The following is a 22,814-nucleotide window of genomic DNA, read 5'->3' on the forward strand; positions in this document are numbered from 1 at the left end:
AATAAATGGAGAGGAAAGCTCTCACGGCTTGAAAGGATGAAAGATCAAGAATCACGTCTAGGCAGGCAGAAACTAGGATGAAATGAGAATATAATAGCTCTATTTGAAGTGTAGGCACAGGAGCGAAGCAAGAAAGGATCTCTAGCACACACATAGGTGAAGGTTCAGAGGTATGAAATGGGAAACATTTAACAGAGAAGAGTAAATTGCCAGTGTTTGGAAATAGAGACTAATGGAAGAGTATAGATGAAAATCATATTTTGAGCAAAGTAAATTGAGCAAGCAATAAAGAGCAAAGTAAATTGAGCAAGCAATAAAGAGTAGATAGGAATGGCAATCAATAGAAAAGACAATGGCTTATGTCCAGTGGAGTTCTATATAAGGACAAATTTCAAAAAGAAGGAGGAGTTTCATGGCAGCCAATTAAAATAAATGAACATAAGAAAATATAAACAAACAGCTCACCCACCCCAGGACAGCCTCAGGAGATCAGACCAGATCTGATACTGACTAGGTACTGACTCTAGTGCCTTCGGGACAGGTGACTGGGGTGGGTGGGTGCGATGAGTCAATTTGCTGTGGGCAGGCAGGCACACAAGTCCTTCTAGCCTGATGATTCAGGAGCTGAAGGGGAGGGGAGGATGACCAGAACAGGAAAGAAAGGATGACTCTTGCTTGGAACATGGAGCAACTGGAAACAGTGTCTCCTCCTCCAAACCTCACCATTTATTAGTTAATTCCACTGCCCTGTCTGCCCATGGCACCTGGAACAATGGTAGTCATTCACTCGTTCACTCATTCATTTCTTTATACATTTGGGGAACTCTAACTAGATGCCAGGCACCAAGGATAGGAAGATGAGTAAGAAACTCAAGGAGGTCCCGGTGTAGCAGGAAAGGCAAACACATCAATAATTCTCTATGAGAGCATGAAAGAAGGGCATCCATTGCAGGGGAAGCAGGGAAGACTCTACAGTGGAGCTGGCTTCAACAGGGGTTTTGAAGACCAAGTGAGTTTGGCAGGCAGTGGAGGGGGATTAGCCATATGAAAGATACATTGGTGGGAAAACATTAGGTAAAAGTGAGGTTTGGTGTTTCCAGAGGCTTTGACAAAAGCGTGGCTAATAGCTGGAATGGGAGGAGAGATAGTTGTGGCATCTTTTGGAAGGTTCCTTTGACAATGACAAAGATGTTAAGGGAAACAGAAAGATGAGTGAAATGGAAACAGGTTGTCAGGCTGCAGACTTGGAGAGAGTGTAGGAAATGAATGGTGTCGTTTTTATAAGCTCACTCTCCCCATCTGCAAAGGGAGTGCCTGCCACCAGCTGGGTACCTCTGATGTTAGAACTTGGCCTCACTTCTGATAGGGAAGGGAAGCGAGAGGGAGAGGATCACACTGGTTAGAGACATGGAAATGCTGTACTGGAGAGCCCGATATGCCATTTCAGGTGTGGGATGTATTGTGTTTCAGGAAGTCATGAAAGATTAAAAGCAGGGGGTGTTGGGATCTCCCCCAGCTGTGGCTATAGAGAGAAGCTTAGGCGAGAGGTGAGACCTAAAATGGAAATCTATCAGGAAGCATCTGCAAGTGAAAAATAGTGAGGACCAGTCCCAAGGTAGTGTCAGCAGGAACGGAAAGGAGGGGGTGGACTCAGACATTTTAACTGGAGAATCCACAAGAATTGGGGATGATTATCTGGAGGCTAAAGGAAAGGAAGGAGCAGGAGAGGCCTCCAAAGGGTTAGGCCTATGACGCCAGAACAGAGAGTGGCCATCTTCACAGAGACTGGGAATGAGAGAAAACAGTGGGTTGATGTGTGGGACATATGCCTGTGGAGGACGCAAATGGAGGTGTCCAGGACGTAGCTGGAGATGAGTGGCTCATGCTTAAGAAGGAAACTGAAGTCATGTGTGTAGATTTAATCATCAGGAGCACGTGTGTGGTGGCTGATGTCACCAGATAAAACGCGATCGCTCTGGGAATATGAAGGGAGTGAAGGAACATGAGACCCTGGCAAACATCAGGGCTTGAGCAGAAGCCAAGAAGCCATCGTCAGGGAAAGCGCCCTGCAGGAGGGGAGCGGTTAGGGTGTCACTGGTGAGCAGTGTCAATAGGGGCTGGGCTGAGGGTGTGCAGAGGAAGCAGATACAGACCAGCCTTTCAGGAAGGACAGGAGGTGGAGGGCTTGGGAACCAGGGAGGCTTTATAATAAATGAAGGGTGAGGGAGACGTGAGCATGCAGACAGGCAGAGGAGAGGAAGTAGGGGAGACCGAGAAGCGAAAGGAAACTGAGGAGTCAAAGTCATGGAATAATCGAGAGGGAAATAATCATAACCCAAGAGGAGAGATGAGTCTTCTACCCCTGAAACAGGAGGGAGGAAGGCAAAGACACAGAGAGATCTGGAGGTGGTAGGAAGGAATTTGACCAGGTCACATGATGGGGAACTTCTGCTTTCTGTGTAAAGACGAGGCCATGTTACCTAGTTGGAGCCTGGTGGGAAGAAGCAGTGAGCTAGAAAGGGTAAGCTAGCTGCTAGACCTCACACTCCACTTGTCAAATTCTCTTTTTGCTTTTTCCTGCTCTATTGTTTTTTAAATATATCAACAAAGCAGGTCTGCATTATTTTTCATAGTGCTAAGTAAAGAAAATCAAAGTCTTGAAATGACAGATCCTTCTAACTGCAGGTGAGAGAAATCTCAGCTAGTCAAGAAGAAAATAGATCTTCTACATGAAACAAAACAAAAACACAAAGAAATATTCTTTGACGTCTTTACCTATGCTCGTTAATGTTATTTCTAACTCAGGAGTAATAAAACATCTGAATTTTGGAGATTGTTGCTACGGCTTGTGGATGTAACCATAGCTTCCACAAAGGTGGTAATGCTCATTGGTCTTGTTTAAAAACATGTGGCAGGAATCCCTGGGTGGCTTAGTGGTTTGGTGCCCGCCTTCAGCCCAGGGCATGATCCTGGAGACCCGGGATCGAGTCCCACATCGGGCTCCCTGCATGGAGCCTGCTTCTTCCTCTGCCTGTGTCTCTGCCTCTCTCTCTCTCAATCTGTGTCTCTCATGAATAAATAAATAAAATCTTTAAAAAATAAAAAAATAAAAAATAAAAACATGTGGCTCGAGTCATGTTCCATTTGAGACATGTTTTCCTGAAAGGCATACATATTGGTGAGTCTCCTAAGTCAGGAGAGGGTTATGGACACTTCTCTCATCTCTCATTCATGCAAAAGTAAGAACATAATAATAATAAAATTAAACTCTATGAATCTTTTATCTTGTTTAAATAGAGTTTGAAAGAATAATTCATGCAAATTAATAGTAAATGCTTGAGAAGTCATGTGGTAAATGGAAAAAAATATCCAAGGGCAGAGTTAAGGTTAGCATGGTCAATATGGATGCCCTGTGTTACTGTTACTGTTCTTCAGCCCACCGTGAGAGGAAGGTTCTGGAAGCTCAAGGAGCTGTGGAGGGGGCTCTGGAACAGAGCCAGAGGACTAGAAAGACCTTCTAATCAGACCTTTGACTCTAAGGGTCCTTTCTCAGGCCTTGACTGAGGAAAACCAGCACCTGGGGGAACTCCATGCTCCTCAGGCTATCTTTGGGAGCCATTAGCAAGACTGTTTGGTGCACAGAATTGCACTGCTATCTTTGTTTGCAGAGACAAGCTGCTTATCCATCTCAGTAGGATGTCTCTTTGAGCACTTTCCCAATAGTGACAACAGAGTCACAGAGACCCGGCCATTCTCTCTGACCAGAACTCTGTTAGGCCAAGTATGTTCATAATTCTGAGATGCTAGATGGGTCTGGGTGAGTTATCTGAGGTTGGAGGTGGAGAGAAGTTAAATACCTTCTGTAGAAATAGAGATCTGATCATTAGCTTCGTGGAAACTGTATGCTGTCACGGTTTGTAACTTCTGAGGGGACATGGATCCTTCTGAATATGTGAGGAAAGGTATGGATTTTCATCTTTGAAAAATGCCCAGGCACATATGGATGCTCAAGTTTTCATACTGTTTTGGGGGTTCAGGAGCATGACTCTTTTCCATAATCCTTTTTCATGAACCCCCACCACAAACAATTACCCACCAGCAGTAAAGGGTTTCCTCTGAATATAGTCCCCAGACCATACATTTCAGAAATACCTGGGGTGCACAGGTTTGTGGGTCCCATTCCAGACTCTGAATCTGAATCACTGGTTGTGGGGCATAGGAATCTGCATTGCAAACAAACTGGATTTTAAACAAATCCGGAGGATTCTGCACCAGTCTGAGTTTGAGAACAATTGCCTATGGGTTCAGACTCTAGGTTGAGAATCTCAGTTCAGCAGAACTAGGCATTTTCTCTTTTTTGCTCAAGTGCTCATTCTCAGCCCATTTTGGGCTCTTTCTGCCTTCTATCTCTAGCCGGCATGATCCTGGACTCTCCATTCTCCAACACCATAGAAATGCTCAGGACATGCAAAGTTATATGTATATTGGTTCTTGAAAAACTCTTACAAAAATAAATCTTATGCCCAAAATAAGTAATAGAGAATTCCCCAGAAGCCATGTGGAATGTCTTGGGTGATCCGTGCCACAGCCCGGTCCCATCACAGCTGCTGGCGCCCATATGATCTGTGCACGGCCATCTGTACATGTAAAAATATCATTTGTGCACTTGCCTAAGCAGCCCTGGTGAATGGAAAGTTTTGAGAAGCCTTTGATGACTGCAATTTGTCATTTAGGGAAGCAGTATGCAAACAACACCCGAGTATTGCTGGCTGCTCTGCTCAGTGGGCATCCTGGCCTTTTCATTTTATGACCCACTATGAATGATTCTCACTATGCTCCATCTCCCTATTAGTCAGATGTCACAAGCTTATTTTTTTTCATACCAGAGCCATATTTTAATACCATGTAGCAATATTCTTCCTCAGGATTCTGTGTTTTTAATATCCATCATGACACCATAGCAGCATGCTTCCCAGAAGGCATTGAGGCACATATACTGACTGCTACCAAGGAAGCAATCAGTTCACAGGAAATTAAACTGGACTATACCCACACATTTATTCCTGCACTTCTCATGCTAATAATTTTCTTTGTGGAGAGTTTGCTGACCAATTCATGGGCTGACTTAGTTCCCTACTGTGGATTATTGCAATTATAATTACCCAGCTATATCTGATACCACTGTATTTATCAGAAGGCACAACTCCAAGTCCCAAGCCCATGCCATACCATTAGGCATCTGTATAAAAGGCTCTGGATTGTGTTATGAATCTTTAAAAACTGGAACGTGTCATCCAAAGGAAAATGAGGATTTCGTTTTCTTTCACTTCAGCTCTGAAGCATTTAGACTTTGGACATTTAGAATCCACAAACCAAAATCAAGATGCTAACATTTGAAGTTGTCTGTTTTACATAAATGATTATATTAGCTATTGTATTCACAGAGAAACACTGGCTTTTAGGGGTATTTGATGTGGGAGATGTTACCAATCATGGGGAAGGACTGGTCAGTAAATGGAGTTGTGTGTTGTCTCATGGCACTGAAATCTCAAGGAGGCCCAATTAGAATAGAAGATATGAGTTGTACCAATATCTTCATGAGATCACAGGGTCGTCCTTAAGTGTTGATGTGACATTCCCTCCCAACAAAGCCCTTTCAACCTCCGAGATGATATAAAAGGCAGGCCACCTTGATTCTGCAGCCTCTGGGACTTTTCTCACCCCACAGGCTACTGAGACCCTCCAATATTCAGACACTAGACAAAGGAGATTTTGGAGAGCTGTTTCTTCAAAAGCATGCCCTTAACCTCCTATGATCCTTTGTCCCGGTCATTGACTGGCTCAGTAGCAAATAAGAGAGAAAGTAACCCAAGCTAAGTGAGGTCACCATTCTCACCAGTCCTCTTATTTATACCAGCACTTGTGATCTGGCCTCAGTCAGCTTTCTACATGGAAAAAAATTAGATGTATACTTCCTGACACCATATAAACACAAACACCAGATAGATTAAATATCTAAATGTGAAATTAAAAATTTTAAAACAACTAGAAGAAAGTATGTTATAATATTTTATTATTTAAGAGAAAGATGATTTCTTTATAAAAATAGCAGATGAAGTGTCTGGGTGGCTCATTCAGTTGATCATCCGACTTTTGGTTTTGACTCAGGTCAGGATTTCCTGGTCAGGAGATAGAGCCCCACTTTGGGCTCTCTGCTCAGTGGAAAGCCTGCTTTCCCTCTCTCTCTGCCCCTCCTGCCATGCACACTCTCTCTCTTTCTCTCTCTAAAATGAATGAATAAATCTTTATAAGAAAGCATAAATCATTAGAGAAAGTATTTATGTTATGAAAATGTTAAACTCCTATATGATAATATATATTATAAATTAAGTTTAAAGACAAGCCAGATTAGAGAGAACATATTTATAACAGAACAGATGAGAATTAATATCTAAATACAAATTAACATATATATTATGAATTAATAATAGTTAACATGTATGAGTGCACTTTATCCTAATACCCTACATTTATAAAGTAATCTTATTATACATTTTTCTTTCTACAGATAAGGAAACTCGGATGCAAAGAATTTAAATAATTTGTTCAATATTACCTACCTGGTAATGACCTGAGCCAGGACTTGACAAAGGATATGAACATGCAATTCAAAGAAGAAAGCTAACGATCAGTAGACCAGTATTAGAAAAGTACAAGTTAAAACAATTAAATACTATTTCACACACGTCAGATTGGCAAAAACCAAAAAGTATAACAATACTAAGTGTGGCAAAGAAATGGCAAATGAGTAAATTAGTACTGCTTTGCAAGCAATTTGTGACTATTTAGTAAAGCTGAAATGTACACACCTATGTCTCAGTAATACCACATGTAGGTATATACTCCAGAGAAACTCACGTGTGCACAAGAAGACCTGTTTAAGGATATTCAATGAAGCTCTGTTACAGCAAAATGTTGGAAACAACATAAATGTCCATCATTGGGGGAATAGGTAAATAAACTGAAATTTAGTTGTATAGTGGAATACTATACAGGAATTAATTAGGTAAATGAATTCATTCTCAGTGTGTTATTATAAGTAAATCTAAAAAGCACAATGTCAGGGTACCTGGGTGGCTCTTGATTTTGGCTCAGGTCATGATCTCATGATTTTGAGATTGAGCCCCATGAGGGTCTCTGTGCTGGGCGTGAACCCTGCTTAAGATTCTCTTTCTCCCTCTCCCTCTGCATCTCCTTCCTCATGATATCTCTCTAATAGATAGATAAATAAATAACACAATGTTGAGTGGAAAAACGGGAAGTTACACCTTCTTATTTGAGAGAGATGAAGCAGAGTTACTTTTTCCTATTCTTCCCACTAGTACAACTAAAAACAATGAACATTATATGCAAAATATATAGGATTTTAAAAGCTGGAGAGAAAAAGACAGACTGAGGGAGGACCTCAGGACCCAAGGGACAACATGGCAATGAGTTGTCTGGGTTTTCTTTTTGCTTCAAATATTCTGGACTGGGTGCTGGAGAAGCCAGCAACCCAGAAATGCCAATAAGTGCAGACCAAAAATGCTCCAACAAAAACCTGCTCTCTATATCCAAGAAATGAGAGGGCATCAGCCTAGCAAGACTAAAAACTTTTGGAAAATATCCACTCTGTTGCAGCAGAATACCACAGGAAAATACTATTGCCCCATCCCCACCCTTGCAAGCAAAGTCTATATGGGGAGTCTAGAGTTTCACCCTTGCCAGGCTGTAACAAGATGTCCAACACTACTGCCATAGTGATGTCAGAAAAGACTGAGTAGAGAGCTATAGCACTTATCTCCATTGGGTGGTAACAACAGTGTCAGTAGTGTCAGTGGAGACTGTGGTGTCAGTGGAGACTGTGGTGTCAGTGGAGACTATGTGAGGAGCTTGGACTTCCACTCCACCTGGCAGGAATGAGCTTTCTTCCCATTCCCCACTAGACTGATGTCAGAGGAGGCTTAGAAGAGAGTCAGCACTGCCCCATCTTGTGGTGTCAGTGAAGCAACATGTGGAGAAGTAACAAAATATTCCTAATTCACCCAGCCAGGGAAGCATCAGTGAAGGACCAGTAGAGGACCGTAACTCCCACACCTGTCCAGCAGAAATGAGGAGCCACCCCCACTGGTACATCAATGAAGTCCAAGGAAGAAAACTGGACTTCTCCTCCCATCTGGTAGCAACAGGTGGTGCTCCTGCTTTTCCTACCAAAGCAATGTAGGAAAAAAAAAAAAAACCAGGTCAAATGAAAAGTTTAAAAGATTCAGAGATTTGTAACATACTATACAAAATATCTGGGTTTCAATTGAAAACCGTTTCATTCTAAGAACCAGGAAGACCTCAACTGAATGAAAAGAAAAGGCAACAGATCCTAATACCAAGATGACAAAGGTGTTAAGATGATCATACAAAGATTTTAAAGCAGCTATCATAAAAATGCTTCAACAAGCAGTTACAAACACATCTGAAATAAATAAATAAAACCAAAACAGAGTCTCAAGAAAGAAACAGAAAGCCTCAAAAAAGAAATAAAGGATATATATAAAAGGCAAATAGAAATTTCAGAACTGAAAAATGTGATAACCAAAATTGAAAACTCACTGGATGCAGGGGAAAAAGGAATCAGTGAACTGAAAAAATACAATGATAGAAATTACCCAATCAGAACAACAGAAAGAAAATAGACTTAAAAAAAAGAAAAAAAAAAAGAGCAGAGCCTCAGGGATCTATGAGACTCTAACAAAATATCTAACATATATATAGAACACTCAAAACTCAACAATAAAAAATATCCTGTTAGAAAATGGACAAAAGATTTGAAGAGTCATTTCAATGAAGAGAGTATACAGATCCAGTTAAGCATATGAAAGGCTTGGGGTTTTTAGAAAAAGATTTTATTTATGTGACAGAGAGAGAGCACAGCAGAAGTAGGCAGAGCGACAGGCAGAGGGAGATGCAGGCTCCCTGCTGAACAGGGAGCCTGATGTGGGGCTCCATCCCAGGATCATGATCTGAGCTGATGGCAGACACTTAACCAACTGAGCCACCCAGGTGTCCCACAGGTGAAAGGAGTTTAACATCATCAGCCAGGAAGGAAGGAAAGAAGTATTTATTGAGGGCTGATGTCACAGATATTGTATGAGGCATTTGTGGGGATGCTTAGATCTTAAGACAAGGATCCTTCTTTCAGGGTATATACAGTCTAACAGGGCAGGGAAAGTCTCAGATAAATATTATGTGGAGATGGAAAGTGTAAGTGTCCCACTAGAGAGAAAATAAACCCTTTAGGGTTTGGAGTTTCTTTTCCTTTATTATTATTTTTTTATTCATGAGAGACAGAGAGGCAGAGACACAGGCAGAGGGAAAAAGCAGCTCCCTGCAGGGAGCCCAATGCAGGACTCAATCCAGACCCCCAGGATCACAACCTGACCCAGGTGCCTCAGGTTTAGAGTTTCTAGCTAACATGTACCAAGAAAGATATGTGTCATGGCTGACATTGGGCATGAAGAATGAGTAGGTTTTGGGCAAGAGGAAACATAAGAGAGAAGACATTTCAGGTGGAAAGAGAATCAGAAGCAAGCCTTGGAATTAGTACAAAGTAGAGGGTTCCCCTGGTGCAGCCAGGATGAAAAGGAAATGCTAAACTAAGGAAGTGAGGCTAGAAAGGGGAGATGGAGGCAGAGGCTGGAGGATTGTACAGATACTAGTTAGAAATGTGCTCTTTGTATTAAAGTTGGTTATATGTGAAAATAACTTCATTTGGTGACTATCCCACAGTAGCAAACTAAATGGACCTTCTACTCTTAGGCTACTCTTAAACTTTGAGAAGTGCCAATCTCTGATCCTATTGCTCTAATGGCACTAAAATGTGGAGCCTGGAGCTAAAAGAGGAAAGCTAAGGACACAAAGAATATGTTTCCATCTTCTCAAAAAATGTATGCTGCAGCAAATTATCAACTGTTATAGATTCATTTGATTCCCAAGCTCCTCTTTTAAAATGCAAACACCCTCAGGAGTTTGGGATTGGAGGGATGGTGGGTTAAATAATTTCTTGAGTTGTGCTTTATCTTCTTTGATGAATTCTTTTTCTATAGTGGTCTGTTCCATTTGCAAGTTCTTAGATAATCCATCATATTAACAGATAAGAAGAAGAACACAGACACCTCCCTAAAAGGAAATTCAATCACCATGTTGCTTATGTCCGTGGAACCTTCAATCATGTAACCTCAACATAAATTTGTGGGATAGGGATGCTACTCTGAGCACACAGGGGAAATAGAAGCTGTTCTGAAAGCTTAGGTTAATCACTGAAAATCAACCAGGCCACTTTCCTATCAAGCCTAGCAAATAATGAGTTTCAACACTGAATATAAAATTATCTGACCTCCCAACACCATTTTGTGGAGAATAGTACTGTATGCATAACAGTGCTTCTCAAACTTTAACACGAAGGCAGATTACTTGCTGATCTTGTTAAACTAGATTTTGATCCAGTAGATCTGGGTAGGACCCAAGATTCCAATAGCTTGCAGATGCTGGTGCTGCCGGTGTGTGGACCACACTTGAGTCCTGAAGATAAAGGCAAAGTTTGGGCATCATACAGAACTGTCCAAATTCCAGCTACACAACTTTGGAAAGTTGGGGAAAGTTCCCCACAGCCTTGGGGAAATTACCTAACTTCTTTGAGGCTTCATCATCTCATCTGTAAAATAGAAATATGAATATTTATCTTGCAGAGTTAGAGAGAAAACTAAATACTATGTATTAAAGGTATTTGGCCAGGGCATGATACACAGTAGTGACTCAACACATGACAATGTAGTTTTTAGGCTTAGTGGGTAGCATTACTATAAAAGGCAAACTTAACTACTAATAGCCAGGATGCCTGGGTGCTTCAGTGGTTGAGTGATCCCATGGTCCTGGGATTGAGTCCCACATCAGGCTCCCTGCATGGAGCCTGCTTCTCCCTCTGCCTGTGTCTCTGCCTTTCTTTCTGTCTTTCATAAATAAATAAATAAAATCTTTTTTAAAAAACTACTAATAACCTGCTGTTGACCAGAAGCTCAGTGGAAGAGAGAGTTGTAAATTATTGTTTTAGTACGCAGATAAGAGACATACTATCATTGTTTTCCTATCAATGAGGATAAAACCTCAAGGTGTTCCATTGAGGATAAAACCTCAAGGTGTTCATTTGCTTGTTAGGAATATCAACATACTCTTATGAGTTATTCTTGGCTTATACACATTAGCTTCTTTCTATCAAATCTAAATATTTTATATATTTTATATATTTTAACAGTTGCCTTAACAGTAAGCGGTACATCTATAGGAAGGTCTATGTTAGAAAGCAATGAACATAAAACTTAAAATGATGATACCAAATTAATCCTAACATTCACACAATAATTTTAGGTCTAGTCTTTCTAATCTTTACCCCTATAGATACAAAGCAAAAAGGAGGCTAGTGCTGTTTCTTTTATTATATTAGAGAGGTTTGGAGAGCCATATAGGATGGTGGAACAACTCATGCTGTTCAAGGGTCAACTGTGTATCTCTACCTGGTTTGTAAGAGTCTGGTGTGGTTGCAGACCATGACTGACACTGCAGATTCCCCCTGACTGGTGTGAGGCAGCAGCCAGACCCACAGCTCTTCCAACCCCAGCTGCATTCCTCCCTAGGCTTCTGGGCTTTCTATCGCCTGCCAGGGGCACACTAGCTTTGTGACAATGGGCACAAGATTCTTCTTCAGGTCGTCAGTGAAGTCAGAAGAATGAAGGCAAAAAGAAGAAGAAGAAGAAGAAGAAGAAGAAGAAGAAGAAGAAGAAGAAGAAGAAGAAGAAGAAGAAGAAGAACGAAGGCAGTAAGGGACTGATATGGATTTTAGTTCATCCTTGCAGGTTCCAGCTTGTCCTTGCTCTCATCTCATGCACTTTCTTTCCTGACTGCCTTCCCTAGTGACATCAGGCCCAGCTCCAGATACAGAGGCAACCTCTGTGTGTAAGCTGTTTAATTAGCTCCCACAATTGTGTAAGGCCAAATCCCTGTAGTAAAACCCATATTCTCTATCACTCCTACTGGTGTGCTTCTCTGATTGAACTCTGATGGGAATAGCCAGATTTTTCCACCTTCCATAACCATAGTCTTGGTTAACATTCCATCAAACACCTTCCCATCTATGCCTACGGACAAGGTAATTCAAAAAGAATTAAACACTTGGGGTGCCTAAGTGGCTTAGTCACTTAAGTGCCTGACTCGTGATTTTGGCTCAGGTCATGATCTCAGGTCATTAGACTGAGCTCTGTATCAGGCTCCATGCTCAGTGCAGAGTCTGCTTGTCCTCTGTCTGCTCCTCACCCTTGCTTGTGTGCTTTCTCTCTCTCTCTCTCTCTCTCAAAGAAAAAAAGAAAAAAAGAAACTTTTTAAAATGTCACTCAATGTCAGGTATCTGGAAATTCTCACAGCAAGAGTCCATATTCATTCATTTCTCAATTGCTCTAAAGCAATAGCTTCTATTTTTCTATATTACAAACATGAAGCATGGACTTTTCTTTAGAAGTTATTTTAAACTGCAGAGAAGCCAAAAGAAAATATAATCACCTATAATCCCCACTCCAAGAGGTAACCACTGTCAACGTCACATACCTCTTCTGGTATTTTATCAATGCATACAGTATATAATATACCATGTGCCCTTTTTAAAAAATTGAATTACATCATATATATTATTTTTCTTTTTAAAATATACTATGAATGTTTTCTATATCATGATATATTTATCAGAAGCATCATTTTTAGCTTTATCATATTCCAATATAGTAAACTTCTATTACCTAATTGAGAATATCTAGGCTTATTTGCAGTTTTTATAGAATTCTAAGCAACATTATGATGGACATCCTTATAGTTAAATCTTCACACATATAAATAGTTATTTCCTTAGACCAAATTCCTAGATATGGAATTGCTGAATCAAGGGACTGCAAAATGTTGTCTTCTGAAGCCAATTTTCTGACTTTCAACAATCAAGACCAAGTCCCGTTCCTTCCTAAAAACTTTGTACTGCAATTAACTGGACCAGTTTTTATCCCATTGGTGCCATGAGTCAAGTACGTCTATGTTTCAGGATTTCCATTAGTGCCCATGGTTCTTGGTCATACTGTTCGAAGAATGAAGAGGTAGACCAGACAGTGGCCAGTAATGCAAAGTTTATTGAGTGATAGCAGAAAGTTCCATAGGTTCCCATATGTCTTCGCTCTCTCCCACAACTACAGCCCCCCACCACTGCTTTCTGGCTGACAGTCTCGGCTATCCTGTCCACTGTTCCCTTGCAGTGGATTCAATAAATTTTTATCTCCTTTGTTCTGCCTTGGGTGAATCCTTTCACTACCTGTGTTAGTGGCCTCCACCCGATTGGGTTACTCCACTCTCCTGATCAAAGCCATTTCATAAGATTCAATACCAAAAGATGTTTTGTTAGATACATTTTAAGTAAAAAATGATTTGGGAAATTGTGTGAATATTGTTCTGATGGTCACAGAATTATGCTGACACACTCCCCAAGATGAAAGAAATTAAACAGAACAAATCGAATTGAACAAGCATTGGGTTATTGACGCCAGCAGGCCAGGTCCAGGGACCCAGATGGGGTCCTGCAGGACCAGCCAAGAGGGTCCTTGGCTTCACAAAGGGTGGAAATCAAACTTGAGCCAACAGGAAGTGAGAGTAGAGTTTTTTTGAACATATATAGAGAAGGCAGATATAGATGGAGTATCCAGAAGACTCAGAAAGGAAAAGAGCATGAGTCTGATCTTTGTTTGGGATCTGGGGCTTTTTATTGGGGATTGTAGTCTGGTGTACATGTCCTCTCAGGAATCCAGGAACTTGTTAGAACAAATACAGAGGCCCAAGTGTTACTTCTTGGAGACAGGGGGCCTTGGTGTTGAGATGTCTAGAACCTGGTGATCTAGAATACACATATGATGGCCTTGTCCACTCATTCTCACCTGATCCTTCCTTAAATGTTATCTTTTCCATAGAAATCATTAACTCTTTGTCCCTTACAAAGAAGACATACACTATTTGCAAGATGAGGTATGTGCAAAGTGCGGATACAGGTCCTAGCAAGAATAGACGCAGTAAAAAGCAGGTTTTTATGGAGTTCTTCAATCTCCCTATCTCATTATGACCTGGAATATTTACATGTCAAACCTTATAGAATGTAATCAAAGCCATACTTACAGAGATATTAACAGCTTTAAATGTAAAATTTTTTTTTAAAAAAGAGAAAGGTTGAAAATAAATAATCTAAGCTTCTATCTTAAAAGGAACAGCAAACAGGGATCCCTGGGTGGCTCAGTGGTTTAGCTCCTGCCTTCAGCCTGGGGTGTGATTCTGGAGTCCCGGGATCAAGTCCCACATCAGGCTCCCTGCATGGAGCCTGCTTCTCCCTCTGCCTCTCTCTCTCTCTCTCTCTCTCTCTCTCTGTGTCTCATGAATAAATAAATAAAATCTTTAAAAAAAAAAAAGGAACAGCAAACAAATAAAAAGATAAGAAAAAAGATAAAAGCAGAAATCAATAAAATAGAAAGTAGACTGCAACAGAGGAAATCAATAAGATCAAATAAATTAGTTTCAATATATTTTTAGAAATTAGTAATAAATTGTAAGCATTAGTAAGACTGGGCAAGAAAAGAGAAAAATACAAATGACCAGTATCAGGAATGAAAAGGGATACATTAATGTAGATTCCACAGATATCAAAACAAGATAAGATACTATGAATAACTTCATGCAAATAAATTTGAAAACTTAGATGAAATGGAAAATTTCTGCCCAAAACACAACTAACCAAAAGACAACTAACCAACTTACATAAAAGAAAATAAAAATTCTGAATAGCCTTATATCTGTTTAAAAAATCGAATCCAGGGATCCCTGGGTGGCGCAGCGGTTTGGTGCCTGCCTTTGGCCCAGGGCGCGATCCTGGAGACCCGGGATCGAATCCCACATCGGGCTCCCAGTGCATGGAGCCTGCTCCTCCCTCTGCCTGTGTCTCTGCCTCTCTCTCTGTGTGTGTCTATCATAAATAAAAAAAAAAAAATTAAAAAAAAATCGAATCCATAATTAATGCATATTAATGCTCCTGGGAATAATGTTCTAGATCAGTGGCTTTAAAACTGTTTTGAGCAAAACAATAGGAAATACATTTTATATTGTGCATAGATGTATGGATGCATATGTATATGAAATAAAAGTTTTATGAAGCAATTCTTACTGTTGTTGGGGAGGAAGAATTTCCTCTGCCCTTCAAGACCCTTCTACCTGGACTAAGAATCAAGTTGACTTGACACAGATTAACGGGAAAAAATCAAATTTGATAGTGTACACATGAGGAAATCAAATAGCGACATGGAAATTCCAAAGACAATGAGGCAACAGGAAACATACATCAGCTGAATAATGGGGTAGGGGTCCGAGGACACAAAGGGGAGAACACCATTAGCAGGAAGAGTAAGGAGACGTTTGGAAAACACAGGCGCCCTATTATGCAGATAGGTTTCTTAGGTAAAGAAGAATCTCTGTTAAAAGCTCTTTTCCTTGTACTAGCAGGCAGCAGATGGGGAGATAAAGAGCTTTTCCTGAATCTGCTGAGTTTTGATTGCTTTTAACTCAAAATAATGTTCATGCCAAAATGGCCCATCTTGGGACAGCTGGCCCTAAGCCCTACAATCTTAATATGAGGGAACTACTCCATTATTTCAATTCTCCTCTGTTCTTTTAAATGATGGTTGTGAGGTGGGAGCAAAACCAACGCCTGGCTCAGAGCAGTAGCCTCGCGGGCCGCCAAGGATTTCTCTGGCTAGTGTTGCTCCCACCAGTCTACAGCATGGGAAATATCTTCGCAAACCTCTTTAAGGGCCTTTTTGGCAAAAAAGAAATGCGCATTCTCATGGTGGGTCTGGATGCTGCAGGGAAGACCACCATCCTGTACAAACTAAAGCTGGGTGAGATCGTGACCACCATTCCCACCATAGGCTTCCACATGGAGACCGTGGAGTACAAGAACACCAGCTTCATCGTGTGGGATGTGGGTGGCCAGGACAAGATCCGGCCTCTGTGGCGCCACTACCTCCAGAATACACGAGGTCTCATCTTTGTGGTTGACAGCAATGACCCGGAGCGTGTGAACGAGGCCCGTGAGGAGCTCATGAGGATGCTGGCAGAGGATGAGCTCAGGGATGCCGTCCTGCTGGTGTTTGCCAACAAGCAGGACCTCCTGAACACCATGAATGCTGCTGAGATCACGGACAAGCTGGGGCTGCACTCCCTGCGCCACAGGAACTGGTGCATTCAGGCCACCTGTGCCACTAGCGGGGATGGGCTCTATGAGGGACTGGCCTGGCTGTCCAATCAGCTCCGGAACCAGAAGTGAGCCCCCCCCCCCCCCCCAGCCCTCACTCCCTCCTTCCACCCTGCTTTGCTCTCCTGTGGTGTGAGTGCCAGAAGCTGTCTCCACGGTCGGTCACAGTGTGCTTCACCACGCTGGAAATGTGCAGACGCAGCCTGCAGCCGGGTTTTTATTTAATGTAAATAGTTTTGTGTTCCCAACGAGCCAGTTTCTGGTACTCCTATGCAATATTACTCAGCTTTTTTTATTGTACAAAGAGAATCAACCCACCGTTCAATACTGAGAAGGGATTTAGGCACACGGGGCCTCCGGGAGTCGCTGTGTGGGACCAGCCTGGCACGCCTCCTCGAGGCATTAGGTCTATGTTGAGATCCATTTTGGTGGTTGGTTTTTAACCCAAACTCAGTGCATTTTTAAAATTGTTACAAATAACAAGAAATGGAGAACACTTGAACACACAGAAGGGAGATATGTGCCTAGTGTAGGTTTTGCAGGGGCAGCCAGAGTCCAGTCCACCAGTGGGCCACTTCCCGTCGGGAACGTGAGACTGGGGCAGAACCAGCCACGATCCATTCTGCATGGTCACAATAGGGTCCCTGTGATCGCTCTTGTCTCGGGTCATCCTGTATCCCCTAGTGTTTGTGCTCGTACTTGTGCTTACACGGCCGTCCAGGAGATGGGCTGGGGGGCTGTATTACTGCTCACAGACCCCTCAGAGGGACCCCGGCCTCCCTGGGGGCAGTGTGGGCACTCTGGCTTCCTCTGGGCCACCTGGGGTCTCACCAGCAGGAGTGCGGGCAGGCAGGCCAGTCATATCAGCGCCTCAGCCCCAAGCCCCAGGAGCCCCTGTCTACATGTGCTTTCACTCCCTCAGCCTGCAAGGGTCAGATTTGCCATCAAAAGGACGACCTCTATTGTTTTCTTTTGTATAAAGTATATTGATAAACACTGAAGAAGCTGGAGCTGTTCAACTTTATCTTGGGGAAGTTCTCAGAACTGGTTTATTTGATGTCGTGGAACCTCTTACTACTTTCAATACACGATTAGTAATCAACTGTTTTGTATACTTGTTTTCAGTTTTCATTTCGACAAACAAGCACTGTAATTATAGCTACTAGAATAAAATCTCTTAACTATTAAAAAAAAATAAATGATGGTTGTGAAACACTAAATTGATTTTGTGACCCACTAATAGGTTGTTATGTGCAGTTTGAAGAACAGTGCTTCCATAGGGTAGTCACTATATAAATGTTTGCTATTATTACTATTATTATTCATCCAAGGATCTCCAACACTTGTGCGATATCTGGCACACAGTAAGCATCTGAAAAATGTCTGTAAATGAATTATTTGTGGCCTTTAAGAGAGTGGTCTCAGTAGAGAGTTGGGAGTAGTATCCCCCTCTTGAGACATTCTTCTCCTTAACTTTTACTAGGAACTAGGGTATCACCTACACCCATGTCTACCTCTTATAACTAATAACAAAAGAAATTTGCCAGTCACCAGAATGAAAAAGAGGTGGTCATGTAGTTGTCATTAGCTGTACGTGTATAAACTGTCTCACACAGGCAAGGCATCTCTCTTCACTGCATTTTCATCTCAATTACTTTGGTGGCCCCAAATGTGGCTGAAAATTTTTTTTTTAATTTATGATAGTCACACACAGAGAGAGAGAGAGAGAGAGAGAGAGAGAGAGGCAGAGACATAGGCAGAGGGAGAAGCAGGCTCCATGCACCGGGAGCCCGATGTGGGATTCGATCCCGGGTCTCCAGGATCGCGTCCTGGGCCAAAGGCAGGCGCTAAACCTCTGTGCCACCCAGGGATCCCATGTGGCTGAATTTGAACTTGAATTTGGGTTACTAATTTTCATTAACAAAGAAAAGGCTTACCACCATGATGCAGTATTGAAACTGGGTCTTTGGATATACAAAACAAGTCAATTCAAGGCAGAGGAAAATATTAAACCTTTCAAATCACAGAATTTCCAAAGCTACATAAGGTCATTATAACCAACACATACACTGGAATAGTCTATTCCAATGCATTGAACTACTCAAAAGCCTCTGACCAACTTTGAAGAAGAAATTTTGAACATCCAGTCATGCGTGATTCAATTAAGGGGAAAGGAAACAAAAAAGATTTTGACCAAATGTAAAATACAAGTCAAACACTAGTATTCTTCAATGTGTTTTGAAGCACTCAATCCTAAGAGTTTTCAATCCTAAGAGTTTTCAAGCAATTAAGAATATGAGCATAGGTTAATAATGGCAGCTTGTTTCCACACTGCTGTGCATCACTGTCAGGGAATCAATGGCCTCTGAAAACTGGAAACAGGATGTAGGCTAAAACTTTGAATGTGGTGCTGTAAAAGGAAAGGTATGTAATTGTATGGATGCATGATTACTATTTTCACTTTGTAAAGAGTTTTAGTACAATTAATGTAGTGTTTCTGTTCTGTCCCCAAATTAAATAGAAATTAACACAGTGCAGCTGGGGCATAAGGGCACAGTAGCACCTGATTCCCAAACAGACCAAGTTGGGCCCACTCACCACTGACAAAATCCAAAGGCAGAGAGATGACTGGCAGCAAAACAAGGAAGGAATATATCGCCAACACTGGGAAGACATTGGACTAACATCTCAGACTGTTTCCAAAGTGCTGAAAATACTTGTACGTTCACATAAGGAAAATGTGGGACAAAGCGGTGGGCAAAATGTGGTACATGCAGGTGTGCAATAAAAGTCAGGTCGATCGCTGTCTTGGAGTCAAATACAGGGGGTCTTGCTAGCAAGAGGCAGTTCCTATTGCTAGAGGGGTAGTTTTCGTTTCCATCACAGGATTCTTTGCCTTCAGGGTCCTCACAACACAGGATGCTTTGCCTGTAGGGTCTTTTGCCTGAATTAAGAGATAAGCTGGAAAGAAGAACTTAATCAATTGGTAAATACAGACTGAGGTCAAAATGGAGATAGCTGAAGTCCTCTTTCAAGAGTGTTTTATAGTCAGTGGCATCTTAGTACTAAGGACTAAGTTGACTGCTCACAACTTTGGGAATACTTGTCTAATCAAGGCTCTGAAGAGCTTTTAAAAATTAGGGTCTCCAGGCTTTACCTGGACCTATTGAGTATGAATCTCTAGGGAACAGAGCCACTGATCTGCATTATCTTTACAGATTTCCCTGATGATCAGCCAGGTCTGAGAATCAATAGTAGATGGGAACCAAGTAGTACTCTCATGGTCTGAAGAATCAATGCACCTGCACAATTATTTGGGTGGTGACAAAAATAAAGCATATGTGTGGTGAATTTCCAACATTCCACCTGATGTAGAGCTTTTCTGATAACAATCCTAAAAAGAATCTTTAGTAATAAGACCTCAGGAATTTGTTACTTCTTAGTCTACTCATGCTTTATTATTAACACATCTTATCTGGGAAGGATACTTTTTCCCATGGTTTATGAACTCAATGTCAGAAGTGAGGGCCAATTTTTCAAAGTGCCACCCTAGCACTATGTAACTTACTTACCATGCTGCATTCTGGATAACATTTTTTTTTAAAGATTTTATTTATTTATTCATGAGACAGAGAGAGAGTGAGAGGGGCAGAGACACAAGCAGAGGGAAAGCAGGCTCCACACAGGGAGCCTGACTTGGGACTCGATCCTGGGTCTGCAGGATCAGGCCCTGGGCTGAAGGCAGCACTAAACTGCTGAGCCACCCAGGCTGCCCAACCATGCTGCATTCTGAACAGCACTGCTTGTATGAAAAAATATAATAGTAACTTTATTTTAATTGGCAGTTTCCTTATCATAAGTAAGAGATGTAAAAGTAAGTCCCATCTTGCCATGATTGGAAAGAAAGTAGTAATTATATTTTCAACCAACTGGATAAGTAGTTAATTATGTAACCGTATGTCACACACACACAAAATTCACTTACTTTTTTTCTTTCTCTCTCCTTATTTCTCCGTATTATTTTCTTCTTAGATGAACGTTTCTGACATTTTTCCTTCCACACTTCGCTATTTTCGTTACAGGACTTAAACCCAGATATAAATGTACATCCCCCACAACAACTCTGCACAGATTCAGATCTAGTTCCCATAGAATAATTGGCTATTAGTGCTGGAGAGGAACACAGTAGTCATTCAAAGTATCATATTTGACTTCATATTAGAAAATTGGGGCTCAGGGATCCCTGGGTGGCGCAGTGGTTTGGCGCCTGCCTTTGGCCCAGGGCGCGATCCTGGAGACCCAGGATCGAATCCCACGTCGGGCTCCCGGTGCATGGAGCCTGCTTCTCCCTCTGCCTGTGTCTCTGCCTCTCTCTCTCTCTCTGTCTCTGTATGACTATCAAAAATAAATAATTAAAAAAAAAAAAAGAAAATTGGGGCTCAGAAGTTAAGTGATTTACCAGATTCTACACAAAAGCCAGATTGGGAATCACATCTCCTATTAGCAGAGCATTTTTCCACCTTCCCTTCCATTCAACAGATACATATAATGAAGTGAACCACAATATATGTGAAGGTATTTTTCTAAAATCACTACATCTGCCCATTTTTAATCAAAATTTTTTATAGAGATATAATTCACATACCCTAAAACTCATCCTTTTAAAGTTCAAGGTCTTTTAGTATGTTCAGAATTGTGCAGCAGCAATTACCACAATTTGATTTCAGAATATTTTCCATCACCTATATCTACGAATAGTCACTCCCAATTCCTAATCTCGTCTCCAGTCCCAGGCAATCACTATTTTACTTTCTGTCACTACAGATTTGCTTATTTTGAACATTTCATATAAATGGAATCATAGGGTATGTGGCTCTTTGTATCTGGCTTCTTTCAATTAGCATAATGTTTTCAAAGTTCATTGATGTCATTCCTTTTTTTTCCCAAGTCATATTCTACTGTATGGATATGCCACATTTTGGTTTTTCATTCATCACTACAAATAGTGATGTGAACATTTACATACAAGTTTTTGGATACACTTATGTCTTCATTTCTCTCAGGTACACACCTCAGAGTGAAATTACTAGGTTATATGGTAACACTATGTTTAACGTTTAAGGAACTACCAAGGAGTCTTCTAAAGCAACAGCACCATTTTACATTCTTACCAGCAATGTATGAGTGTTGCATTTCTCCACGACTCCTTGTTTTTGTCTTTTTTGATCCTAGCCATTCTAGTTGGTATAAAGTGGTATCTCCTCGTGACTTTGATTTTTATTTCCCTAATGATTAATGATGTGGAGCATCTTTTCATGTGCTTACTGGCTATTTGCATATCTCTTTCGGAGAAATGTCTATTCTGATCCATTGCTCATTTTTATTGAGTTTTTTTTTTGTCTTTTTGTTTTAGAATTGTAGAAGTTCTATATATATTCTAGATACCAGTCCCTTATCAGAAACATGATTTGGAAAAGTTTTCTCCCATTCTATGGATTGTCTTTTCATTTTTGTAATAGTGTCCTTTGAAGCACAAATTTTTTTAATTTTGATGAAATGCAACTTATATATTTTTTTGAATTTGTGCAGTGGTGTCATACATATCTAAGAAACCATTGTCTCGAGGTTGCAAAAATGTATGCCTATTTTTCTGCTTGTTTTTTAGTTTTAGCTCTTGCAATTAGGTCTATGGTCCATTTTGAGTTAATTTTTTAATATGATATGACAGAGGTGTTTATTTATTTATTTTTTTTTGGACAGAGGTGTTTAAATCCATTATTTTGCATGTGGATATCCAGTCATCCTGACACCATTTGTGTAGAAAAGACAATTCTGATTTCATTAATGGTCTTAGCAACCTTGTCACAAACCTATTGACCATAATATGAAGGTTTATTTCTGGACACTCAATTCTACTCCATTGATCTTTCTATCTCTTCTTATGCCAGTTCGACACTCTCTCGATTACTGTAGCTTTGTAGTAAGTTTTAAGTTTGAGAAGTATGATTCCTCTGACTTTGATCTTATTTTTCAAGATTGTTTTGGCTACTCTGAGTTTCTTGAATTTCCATCAAATTTTAGGGTCATGTTGGCAATTTCTCCAAAGAAGCCAGCTGGAATTTTGATGAGGATTGCAATGAATCCGTAGGTCAATTTAGAGAGTATTGCCATCTTAACAGTATTAAATCTGATACAGAAACATGAGATGTCTCTACACTTGTTTAGGTGTTCTTTAATTCCTTTCAGAAATGTTCATAGCTTTCAGAGTATAAGTTTTATACCCTTTTTGTTAAATTTATCCCTAAGAATTATATTACTTTAAATGCTATTATAAACAGTATTGTTTTCTTCATTTCATTTTTGGATTGTTCATTGCTAGTCTATAAAAATACAATTGATTTTCATAGGTTGG

At 40.8% G+C, this 22,814-nt stretch overlaps 2 protein-coding genes across 9 annotated transcripts in view; one reads left to right on the forward strand and one right to left on the reverse strand.

Moving 5' to 3' along the window:
- NMS (neuromedin S) overlaps positions 1-22,814 on the reverse strand; it is a 52,088-nt gene that overhangs the window by 21,475 nt on the left and 7,799 nt on the right. The window lies entirely within an intron of this gene.
- On the forward strand, positions 15,887-16,474 carry LOC121490505 (ADP-ribosylation factor 1-like). Its single transcript, XM_041754236.1, has one exon. The coding sequence runs from the start codon at positions 15,929-15,931 to the stop codon at positions 16,472-16,474; it is 546 nt and encodes a 181-aa protein (XP_041610170.1). The 5' UTR covers positions 15,887-15,928.

The sequence above is a fragment of the Vulpes lagopus genome, chromosome 5 (assembly GCF_018345385.1).
Source record: "Vulpes lagopus strain Blue_001 chromosome 5, ASM1834538v1, whole genome shotgun sequence".
Taxonomy (NCBI): Eukaryota; Metazoa; Chordata; class Mammalia; order Carnivora; family Canidae; genus Vulpes; species Vulpes lagopus.